The 11,679-nt window shown below is 65.2% G+C and overlaps 1 protein-coding gene across 1 annotated transcript in view; it reads left to right on the top strand.

The window, feature by feature from the left end:
• The first annotated feature begins 190 nt into the window (after positions 1 to 190).
• Positions 191 to 11,679, top strand: part of USP2 (ubiquitin specific peptidase 2) — a 58,415-nt gene continuing 46,926 nt past the window's right edge. Inside the window, exons 1-4 of the mRNA XM_075909508.2 lie at positions 191 to 337; positions 4,275 to 4,372; positions 6,962 to 7,042; positions 7,290 to 7,363. Coding sequence (XP_075765623.1) covers positions 7,300 to 7,363 — 64 coding nt within the window. The 5' untranslated portion in view covers positions 191 to 337; positions 4,275 to 4,372; positions 6,962 to 7,042; positions 7,290 to 7,299. The remainder of the gene's footprint in view (positions 338 to 4,274; positions 4,373 to 6,961; positions 7,043 to 7,289; positions 7,364 to 11,679) is intronic.

The following is an 11,679-nucleotide window of genomic DNA, read 5'->3' as shown; positions in this document are numbered from 1 at the left end:
CGACAAGCGGGACTGCTGGGCTGTGTGTCCTAGCCCCTCTACTGCCGGGGGAGGAGGGCGCGCTAGGGGCTCTGTAAACGGCCGCGTGCGGGCTCGCCCGGCCTGGCTGCGGCCTCGGCCTCTCGCTGCTCCCGGGAGTCGCACGGGCGGGGGCCCGAGTAGCATCAGGGGCGGGGATCCCCGCCAGCCCTCCCCGCGGTCCCGGCCCTACGGGGCCCGCCCGGCAGCAGCCTCCCCGCCCCGCGTCAGCTGCGCCCCGATTGTGACATCAGCCTCGGCCGGGCCTCGGCGGCTGCACCAAGGTGACCGGCGCCGGCTCATCCCCGCCCAGAGCCAGGTGAGTGCGGGGCGGCCCCCCCCCCCCGGTTCTGTGCGCCCTGGGGGGTACCTGGTCCCCCTGGCACAGTGCCAGCCCCACCTGGGGGGGATCTAGGGGAGCCCCCCCCGGCACAGTGCCAGCCCCACCTGGGAGGGGATCTAGGGGAGCCCCCCCCCCGGCACAGTGCCAGCCCCACCTGGGAGGGGATCTAGGGGAGCCCGCCCCCCTGGCACAGTGCCAGCCCTACCTGGGAGGGGATCTAGGGGAGCCCGCCCCCCTGGCACAGTGCCAGCCCCACCTGGGAGGGGATCTAGGGGAGCCCGCCCCCCTGGCACAGTGCCAGCCCCACCTGGGAGGGGATCTAGGGGAGCCCGCCCCCTGGCACAGTGCCAGCCCCACCTGGGAGGGGATCTAGGGGAGCCCGCCCCCCCTGGCACAGTGCCAGCCCCACCTGGGAGGGGATCTAGGGGAGCCCCCCCCCCGGCACAGTGCCAGCCCCACCTGGGGGGGATCTAGGGGAGCCCGCCCCCCGGCACAGTGCCAGCCCCACCTGGGAGGGGATCTAGGGGAGCCCGCCCCCTGGCACAGTGCCAGCCCCACCTGGGGGGGATCTAGGGGAGCCCGCCCCCTGGCACAGTGCCAGCCCCACCTGGGAGGGGATCTAGGGGAGCCCGCCCCCTGGCACAGTGCCAGCCCCACCTGGGGGGGATCTAGGGGAGCCCGCCCCCTGGCACAGTGCCAGCCCCACCTGGGAGGGGATCTAGGGGAGCCCCCCCCCGGCACAGTGCCAGCCCCACCTGGGAGGGGATCTAGGGGAGCCCGCCCCCCTGGCACAGTGCCAGCCCCATCTGGGAGGGGATCTAGGGGAGCCCCCCCCCCGGCACAGTGCCAGCCCCACCTGGGAGGGGATCTAGGGGAGCCCCCCCCCCGGCACAGTGCCAGCCCCACCTGGGAGGGGATCTAGGGGAGCCCCCCCCCCGGCACAGTGCCAGCCCCACCTGGGAGGGGATCTAGGGGAGCCCGCCCCCTGGCACAGTGCCAGCCCCACCTGGGAGGGGATCTAGGGGAGCCCGCCCCCCTGGCACAGTGCCAGCCCCACCTGGGAGGGGATCTAGGGGAGCCCCCCCTGGCACAGTGCCAGCCCCACCTGGGAGGGGATCTAGGGGAGCCCCCCCCCGGCACAGTGCCAGCCCCACCTGGGAGGGGATCTAGGGGAGCCCCCCCCCCGGCACAGTGCCAGCCCCACCTGGGAGGGGATCTAGGGGAGCCCCCCCCCGGCACAGTGCCAGCCCCACCTGGGAGGGGATCTAGGGGAGCCCCCCCCCCGGCACAGTGCCAGCCCCACCTGGGAGGGGATCTAGGGGAGCCCGCCCCCTGGCACAGTGCCAGCCCCACCTGGGAGGGGATCTAGGGGAGCCCGCCCCCTGGCACAGTGCCAGCCCCACCTGGGAGGGGATCTAGGGGAGCCCCCCCCCCGGCACAGTGCCAGCCCCACCTGGGGGGGATCTAGGGGAGCCCCCCCCGGCACAGTGCCAGCCCCATCTGAGGGGGATCTAGGGGAGCCCCCCCCGGCACAGTGCCAGCCCCACCTGGGAGGGGATCTAGGGGAGCCCGCCCCCTGGCACAGTGCCAGCCCCACCTGGGAGGGGATCTAGGGGAGCCCCCCCCGGCACAGTGCCAGCCCCACCTGGGAGGGGATCTAGGGGAGCCCCCCCTGGCACAGTGCCAGCCCCACCTGGGGAGGATCTAGGGGAGCCCGCCCCCCTGGCACAGTGCCAGCCCCACCTGGGGGGGATCTAGGGGAGCCCGACCCCCTGGCACAGTGCCAGCCTCACCTGGGAGGGGATCTAGGGGAGCCCGCCCCCCTGGCACAGTGCCAGCCCCACCTGGGGGGGATCTAGGGGAGCCCGCCCCCCTGGCACAGTGCCAGCCCCACCTGGGGAGGATCTAGGGGAGCCCGCCCCCCTGGCACAGTGCCAGCCCCACCTGAGCAGGCTCTAGGGGGCATGTGGCCTTATGGCGCAGTGAGGCTCTGTGTCTGTCAGGGTTCCCTCCCCCCTAGGCCATGCCCTCTGCTTCCTGCCAGCCTCCACCCCACAAAAGCAAATCTGGCCAGGCCAGCCCCGGGGGGTTGTGCCAGCCCCGGCTCGGCTCGGCTCTGTATAAGCGATGGGCATGGGGCTGGGGCCTCGCTGAGAAAATCTCTTCCCCCACTCAGCCCCTGCCAGAGTCATCTGGGTGTTAGGGGCGTGCCCCATCCTGCGGGCGGGGGGCGGGGGACGGGGGAGAATGTGACACGGCTGCTCCCCTGCCCCACAGCAAAGGCAGGGTCTGGGCAGAGGGAGGCCTGGGCACGTGCCCAGTCTGCTTCATTCCCCCAGATCAGCGCCAGCCCCCCAGAGCCAGGCCTGCAGCCCCCCTGCGTGCGCGTGCACTCGTGCCTCGCCGCACGCGCACCTGGGCCGTGCCAGCACGCCCTGCGGGTGCACACGCACCTCCCTGTGGCCCCGGGATCCTCCAGCTCCCTCCCCCAAGCCGTGGGCGAGAGGGGCCGTCCGGCCGAGTGCCTGTCTCCGGCGCCCGTGAGCAGAGCTGCTGAGCTGACTGGGCCCGAAGAGAGCAGGCTCCCTGAGCACAGCGGGAGGAGAAACATTCTCCCGGCTCAGGGTGGAGCTGCTGGAAAAGGGGCCTTCCCCGGTGTCGCAGCGCCCGATAGATCCCTGGCATCGTCCCGTGGGCCCCCGAGGGATAAAAGCGGCCCAAGTGTTTTCCCAGCGCCATACCTGGGCTGTAGCATCCAGGTGAGGGGAACAGGGAGGGAAGTGGCAGCTTAATTGCATCCTGCCTCGTTACTCACAGGACTGAGTCACTGCCCTCCGCTGCTCCCGAGCAGCCCCGATTCACGCGGGCACTGACTTCAGGGGAGTTACACCAGGGTGACGCTGACCCTGGGCCTTCTGGCCAGGCACCTCCCTGGCTCTGCTGCCTGCCAGGAGCGGCTGCATCCCTCTCGCTGAAGAGCCCTGGAGGGGCAGAAGGGGGCGAACGGCCTAGCTTGCACAAAGCTCCCTGGGCCCCATCTCCTGCCCCCAGGAGGGCCACCCCACTGCTGTCAGGCCAAGCAGAGGGGGTGGAGCTCTCACAGAGGATCCCAGAAGCACCCATGGGTGCCATACGGACCCCCAGCCCCTCGGGGTCAGCGTGGGGCTGTGCACTGTCTGGGCTCCTCCTCACCGTCTCCTCCCGGGTCCCACACTCAGCACCGTGGCATCTGCCTGCCAGGAGAGCAGGAGGGACCATGTCCCAGTCCACTGCTTTCCTGGGGAGGATGCTGTTCCTCCCAGACGGAGCTGGGCTGGGTGCCAGCAAGCAGCATTTCTGGGGTCCCTTGTGGGCAGTTGCCTGCTATTCGTCCTTCTCCCCAGCAATCCTGTCTCCCCTCCCTTGGCCTCAACCCCTCTCTTCCCTTCTTCCCTTCTGTGGTTCCCCCTCACGCCAGCCCCCCTCTTCTCTTCCCCCCACTCCAGAACCCGTCCCCTCGAAATCTGCTACAACTCCCTTTTGCCGACTCCCAAAGCTTCTCCTTCCCCCAGTCCGCCTCCGCCTCCTCCCCTCCCCGGAGCCCCCTCTCCAGGCCGGGCCCGGCCCCCAGGACACGGGAACCCCTCTCCCGCGCTCTGTGCAGCTGCCTCTTTAAGCCTCCCCATGCTGGAATGCGAGAGGAGGGCTCCAGCTCCCTGTGAGGTCAGATAAGACACTATATTTATCTAGCCGGTAAGCTGAGCCGAGAATTTCTGCAGTGGCTTACTCAGGCTCGGCCCCTCCGGCCGCTTCACCCAGCTCCCTCCCATGCCCGCTGGAGACGCCGGGCCCTGAGACGGCCTGGCCGGCTGCTCACAGGTTAGTCGCCCCTGTTTATTTTCAATCCTTTCCCCTCCTTCTGCTTCTGTCCTAGAGCAAGGGCCCGGTGTGGACACAGGTGACCCGTCCGAGCAGCTAGGGCGCCACCCCATGAACATCCGCTACCCCTCAGCCTTGCTGCCTCACATGCAGGTGCGTATGGAGCAGCTGGAAACCCCAGGACGGGCTTCGAGGGTCCTAGGGCGAAATACAAGCTGAGAAACTTCAGGGAGGACTTGCCAAATTCCTCTGTCCTATGGGAACGCAGGTCGGGCGGCACGGGGCTGGGATCGGCCTTTCTGGCCGTGTTCTCTGCGTCGCCCATCTTGTCGCCTTCCTTTAACGGCCCGAGCTGCAAATCAAGTGGCTCCGCTGTCGTTCGACGGGGGCCAGGCTGGTGGTGGTGATAATACCGAGCTGTCCATTGGTAGATCTCGAAGCACATGGTGGGCTCCGCTCACGTTCTGGCCAGGGAGATCTTCAGCCCCGGGTTTTTCTCTTCCGAGGCTGCTCGGGCGGGTCCGTGAGATGCATTTTCCCAGCTTGCTGAGTGCTAGGGCAGTGTTGCGGGCTAGACGGGTACAAGTCAGCAGCTCGGATCCCCAGCCCTGGGGAGTTAGCAGCAGCTGTTCGGTGGCACATGTGAAAAGCGTTTGTGGTCTCGGCCTCATTCACAATGGGTGAGTCCCTGTGCCGACAGCCACCATTACAACAGGTGCTAATTAGCAGCTAATGCAGAGGAAGGATGGGCAAGGGGCAATGTTCCCTCTCATTTTTTCCACCCGTGTGTGGAGTAAATTTTGTTACATGTGCAAATGTGCACCCCTGGTAGAAACACCTGCTGTTGACTGTGCTTGCTTTACTAAGCAGCTGGACAGTATTTGAATCTCTTGGGCAACCACCCAAGTGCTCAGCTTACAGGGACGCTGGAGCAGCTAGTTCACTAGCCGCGGACTTAGGAGACCTGGGCTCAGTTCCTTGCTGTGCCATAAACTTCCTGAACAAGTCAGTTATTCAGCAGTATTGCCTTGTGGTTAGTGCACTGGATGGGGACTCAGGAGTCCCGGGGACTAGTCCCAGCTCTGCTGCTGGCCTGTGCAGGGTGATCTTGGATAAGTCATGTGACCTGCCAATGCCTCAGTTTCCCCGGCAGATCCCGACCACCTTTCTAAAGCGCTTTGAGGTCTACCGCTGACAAGAGCTGGCTGGTGTTATTTGTACCACGGGCGTAACAGCTCTCCCTGCCTCCTGGGGGGTGGTGAAGATCGTGGGGTGCTCAGACACTGCAGTGATGGGGGCCAGAGACACAGGGCATGGCATTGAGCTGGGCTCTTGCACCTACTTCTAGGGCAGGCCGGAGGGGCAGAGGTGGGGCGCCTGCTCTGTTACTGCCCACCTCATTGCAAGGCTGGCACCTGCCCCGCGACCAAAATCACATGCAGCCCTGCCGCCCCTGGACTCCCTGGGCGGAGGGCTGGGCGTGGGCAGTTGGCAGGGAGCACTGGGGGGTTAAGTGTGTTCTCTGAGCTGTTGACAAACTGCATCCCCTTGGCGACTCTGGCCAGCCGGGGGGGGGGGGGGGGGGGGTCTGTGCTAATCTTGGGAGGAGGCTTCGGGCCACCCGGAGAATGGGCAAACCAAACCACCCGGAGATAACACCCCCTCCCCCGCTCCACCTGAGGGGGTCCCTGCTCCCCCCCAGCCCCGGCACTAAACAACTGGCCCCCCAAGGAAGGCTGCCCTGCACCCAGCTACTGATGCTCCTTAGCCTGGCCAGGAAGGGGGAGCTCTGTCTCCAGGGCCTGTGCAGACATTTGACCCAGGCGCGTCCCCCCCCTGCCCCCCCCGGGGCCTGCTCTCCGGCTCCTCTCAGATGAGCTGGGGGGGGGATTCGCAGTCCCGCCGTGTGTTCCCTGCTGGCGGCTGCGTTCCGGTGCCACAGATTTGCAGCGACGTAGGGTCACCTCTGCGCCCGGCCCAGCCGCCCGGCTCTTCTGCTGCCCTGGGGCTCCCCCGCTCCTCCACCCCGGGATCTCGTCGCCAGGCCCCTCCTGGACACCGGCTGGGCTCAGGGACTCCTGAGGAGAGCCCAGCCCCCAGGCTGGGGAGAGGCCGGGGCTGACCTGAGGGGGCGAAGGAAGGCGCTAGAGCAGAGATGTGATGCTCTCGAGCGAGGCTGCCGGGTGCAGGCAGAACCTGTGGTTCTCTGGCTCTCCCAGGCTGGCTGACCTGGCCTCAGCTCGGCTGGCTGGCGTCCATACGGGTCTCCCCGGCCTGCACAAATCTGCCCCACGTGTAGAGACCCCCTGCAGCAGGGAGCAAGTCTCACACCCAGCCCCCCATGTCCTTGGCACGTGTAAGGCTGCCTCCTCGGGGTGACTGCCTGGTCTCTGAGTGTCGGTGGGGCCGGGGGAGTCTGGGGTGACGAAAGGAGGCAGGGGGCGTCTCCTGCTGCTGCACGGAGGGGAGCCGTGCTCCAGCTGTCTAACCTTCCCCAGAGGGAGCAGGGTGGCGGAAGTGGCAGCTACGGAGCCAGGACTCCTGGGTTCTTTGTCCCTGACTCGCCCTGTTAGCCCCGACGAGTCCTCGCTCTGTGCGTCCCCCACCGGGGGCGGGGGCAGGCTGAGTCGGTGTCCGCTGGGGACGAGAGGCGCCGTGCGAGGCCAGACGCCGCTGGCGCGAGTCGCTCGGCCGGACGGTTTCGGGGCGCTGGTCTCACGGGGCGCTGTTTGTCTCTTGCAGCCCTGGGCACCAGGATGGTGTGAGGTGGCCCTGTGAGCCCCACAGGGAAGGCGGTTCTGAGAGAGGTGGCAGCCCTAGACGGTAAGCAGCGGGGGACGCCGCCGGGGGGAGGGGGGGTAGAGCAGTTCCTTTCTTTCCTGCACACAGAAAACTTCCCTGTGAGGCGTAACCTTGGGGAGCTGCCTCCTCCGATCTGCTGAGATCTGGCCCGTTTCGCTACCCTTGTGGTGTTAGTCTGTGTCCTCGGGTAACATCCCAAAGAGCCCCCCCACCCCCCTTCATTTCCAAGGCATCTGTGTTCTTTCTAAGAGCGGTTTCGCTGTTGTAGATGAGCTGTTATGTTCCACCCCAGAGGTGGCTGCTTTTTAAGGGCGAGGGAAGTGACCCCGGCATGCCGAAGGGGTAAGTCCTGCCCCTCCTTTACCCCTATGCACTTGGCTTTGGCAGGGTGGCGTTGAGGCGAGAGCTTGGCACAGCCTCCGGGAAGGGGCTCTGCTGTTGGACACACAAGTGGTTGTCAGAGACAAGGGTGCAGCAGGGAAGAGAGAGTGATCCAGGGAGGTCCCTGGAGGCTTGGACAGTCCCTAGCAGGCACCGACCGGCCACTGTGCCGCACCGAGGGGTCTGTCATGGACTCAACACTGCAAACTCTGTGCTGGCTCCAAGCCTGGCCGGCCAGCAGCAAGATCTGGGCTGAGCTCTCATGGCGTTTAGCGCCCCCAAGTCCTGGGTGGGGGCCCCTCCACCAGGAGCAGGCGGCATCTTTGTAACCCTCCTGCATTCCTCGAAGCAAAATCACGGGGCCGAGGGAAACTCCTGCTGGAAGCCCAGCCCATCTGGCCCGCTCGTGGCAAAAGGGGCTGAGCTCCGGCAGGGAAGAGCCGGGTGTCTCACTGGTGCGTTTGCCTGCAGGAGGATTATTCACCCCGCAGCCACCTTGCCCAACAGGTTTGGGCACTCGGGCTTGCTTTGGCTCATAAATAGTTTCCTACTTACTCGGGGATGACAGCGGCATGGAAAAAGCCGGGTGCTAAGAGAGCTGGCCAAACAGCCAGGCAGCCACTGTGGCTGCATGGGGCTTCACGGCTCGCCAGAGGTTCCGGGTTAGATCTGCTAGATCCTGCGGACAATAGACTATGGGGATGAGGATCTCAGGTAAATTCCTGGATGGGAGGGGAAGTGGTTCAGCAGGTCGGATTCGATGCGGATCTGGAGTGATTCCCTGCACTCGACAGGACTCTCACACATCTGTGTAGGGCCTGACTGGGAGGCGCTCCAGGTCTGTGTCCTGTTGCTGTGTGGGCTGAGGCTGGGAAACTCGTCTCGCTGGTGGCTGGCAGCTCCCGGTGGCGCTGCTGAGCCCCGACCAATGGAGCGCCTGCGCGAGGTTAGCACAGCTGGTGAAACGGCTCCTGTCCCTGCGGATCTGTAACGTTCCCTCCCGCTGACTCCGGTTTCACACTCGGCCACGGCTCAGTTTCACTCGGCTGCCAGTGGAAAATCTGGAGAGCGTGTTGCCAGCTGACGGGGCCCGCCTTGGTTCGCCGAACCCCTGCCTTGGTGGGTGCACCACAGGGGCGCCTCTTAAGGGTGGGGTGAGTGTGCACTTGGAGACGGGGCCTCCAGGGCTGAGTCTTATGCTGCCTCGGTGGAAGCGATCAGGACGGACTAGAGCTGAGTCCAGAATTTGAGGGAGCTGGGTAGGAATCTAGAGCCAAATTTGGAAATTGGAGACCCTCCCAGTTCCTGACAGGATGGCCCCGCCCCTTGGGAAGCAGGCCAGGTTCCCCTCCAGCACCGGGTGTAGGGACACAGAAACACACCCGGTCCTGAGGGCTGATGGTGGGCAGAGTGGGTTGAATGGATCTTGGCTCCTTATGGCCTGTTGGGGGAATGGCTTAGTCAGCTGAGCCGGCTTGGGAGGGACGGAGGCATCTGCTGGGTGAGGCTGGAGGTTTCAGTGCAGAAGACGGGGGAAGTTTCTCCCCCACTCTGTCTAGTGCAGTGTTTCTCAGCCAGTGGTACGAGTACCCTCAAGGGGTACCCGAGAGACGTCCGGGGGGAACGTCAACACAACTGAAATTTGGAGAAAACTGAATGTTTGTTTGAAGTTTTACAGCGCTTTCTTCTTTTTGTACTTTTTACACCCAAAAATGTCATCACCTGCCCGGCTACAATGAAGTTGTTTAAACAAATGTGTTGCAATGGTAGGAAAAAAATTGTGTGCCTGAAAACTGTAGGTAGTGGGGGTACTTAGAATTTTTTTTAAAGGGGGTACATTACAAAAACAGTTGAGAACCCCTGGTCTAGAGAAACAAAGAGGTCTTTCCTGTAGCTGTATGTGGAGGCAGTAGGGTCTGGTGGTTAGAACAGAAGGCCCAGCGCTGGGACTCCTGCCTTGTGACTGGCTCTGAATGGGGCAGTGGTGTCTAGGGGGCCAAGGCTGGAACAGGGTTCACAAAGAACGGGCTACGTTCCAGGAGGATGGCTCCGTCAATGGCTACTAGCCTGGAAGGGGGTCCCGAGCCTGTTTGCCAGAGCTGAGGGTCCGGACGTGTGGGTTCTGCTCTGCCTGCCAGAGGGAGTGTCCTGTAGTGGTCAGAGTCTCCCAAGCCTTCGTCAGCGACTTGCTCTGCGTCCCCAGGCCGGGGCCCTCCCTTCCCTGAGCTCACGTGCATTGGGCACGGAGAGCAGCTTACCCCTTTCCTGGGCGTGGGGGAGCACCCCGGTGGACAGCTCCGCCAAGCGCCGGGAGATCCCCCAAACCAGGCGCTGCACAAGTCGGGGGGGGGACGTCCCGCAGGCTGTGCCCCCCCACGGAGCAGAGGGCAGCCTGTCTGTGCTTGTCACTCGCAGCGAGCGTGCCAGGCTGGAGCGCGTCCAGGCGCCCAGAGAGCCCGCCTAGAAAGGGCTTGGACTCAGGATGGTTTCCCTGGTGACCAGGGACTCTTGGCCCTGTGAGCCGCTGCCCTGAAAACCAGCCAAGGGAGGGAGCGACAGGGCTGGCGGAGCCGCCTGGAAGGTCCCTCTGCCCCCCAGCCACCAGGTAAATCCCTGGAGCCCCCTCTGGTGTAACTCCCCCCGGCCCTGGCCAGCCCCTTTCCGACCCAAATGGACTTGTGCCAGGAGCAAGGGTCCCTCCTGGGTTGGGCCCAGTCCCCAGGCAGCCCCAGCTCGTCCCTGGGCTGAGCTGGGCAGGATTTTAACCCCGGTCTTGGATGGTATCGGACTTGGGAGTCTCCCCTGGAGGCGCCTGAGAGCCACTGGTGGGCTTAGAGCAGGAGGGGGTGTCCTGTGCTGGTCACGGTCCACCCTGGGTCCGGGGGCCCCGCCATTCATGACCTCCAGGCAGCTGGTGGGGTGACTGAGGGCAGGGGAGAGAGCCTCTGGCATGCCCGTCCGTGTTCCCATATGACCACAGTGTACAGTGTGCTCTTGGGCGCCCGGACTCAGGGCTCCTGGGGGGGCTATTCCCAGCTCTGCCACTGACTCGCTGGGTGGCCTTGGGCAAGTCACTTCTCTGCATCACGCCAAACCACGGGGGCCGTGGGTGAGTGTCTCTGTGATACCAGGGGAGGCCGGGGACCCAGACCTTGCCCTTCCATGGGCCCCTGCCCTGTCTGGGCTCAGTCCCCTGGGGCTAGACGTGGGAGGGCAGCCCAAATGGCAGCTCTCTGATCCGAGCTCCACTTTGCTCTCTGTAGTGCGGGCTCGGCTGCACCCCTTCCAGATGGGGCAGGATGCTGAGGCCAGAGACGAGCCTCGCTGGCCCCCAGCTGGTGCTTGATGCCCCCTGGGGGGTGCAGCCTCCCCCACCTCCAAGAGGGCTGCAGACCGAATGGGAGCTTTAGCCTTTGGGCAGCTGAGCTCCCCAGGATGCGTATGTAGAGTCCTAACTGTCCCCAAGGTGGCAAAGGCTTCCGGCACGTGGCCATCCCTGCCTAGCGCTGTGCTTGTCCGGGGCAGCAGCCCTTTCCCCCCAGCTCAGCACACCCGTCCCTCAGCTCTCCTGCCGGCTCCAGGCCCCGGCTGCTCCCTCCGGCTGGGACGCTCTCCGGCCCGCTCAGCAGCGTGGCACAGCCGCCCCAGACTCTGCCTCTGGAACACGCCGCCCAGGCGAGGGGGCGTGGGAACGGATGAAATCATCCCGTGGAGCCGGGCATCCCGTCGGCTCGCCCAGGCGGGCGGGGGAGGCAGGGCGCAGGCTCCAGCCTGGCGCTGAATTATTGATGGGAGCAGCTAGCGCGCGGCAGGGTCAGGTGCAGCGGAGCAGGGAGCCTGCGTCACGCCACGCCGGCCCACAGGCCCTCACCCGGGCACGGGTTCATCCTCCGGCCCTGGACCTCCCCCACTTCCTCCTCCCTCTCTCTCGTTCCCAGAGCCCAGCCCCACTGGCCTGCCCCTCCATGTGACGGGGGAACACACCTCCCTTGCGGTCACATACACACTTGCACACACACTCTCACACATGCATACACTCGCGCACACACACTCACACACTTGCACACACTCACATGCACACACATGTTCATACATGCACACATGCACACACTCACATGTGCATGCACACACTCATGTGTACACTTACAGTCATGTGCGTGCACACACACACTTTCACACACACACTCATGCACACACATGCTCACACACATGCACACACGCACACACTTGCACACATGCACACATGCGCACACTCACGTGTGCGCGCACACACTCAC

Source organism: Pelodiscus sinensis, chromosome 25 (assembly GCF_052426305.1).
Source record: "Pelodiscus sinensis isolate ZL-2025 chromosome 25, ASM5242630v1, whole genome shotgun sequence".
In the NCBI taxonomy this organism is placed as follows: Eukaryota; Metazoa; Chordata; order Testudines; family Trionychidae; genus Pelodiscus; species Pelodiscus sinensis.
Note: the sequence above shows the minus strand (reverse complement) of the source record. Positions and strands in the feature narration are given on the sequence as shown.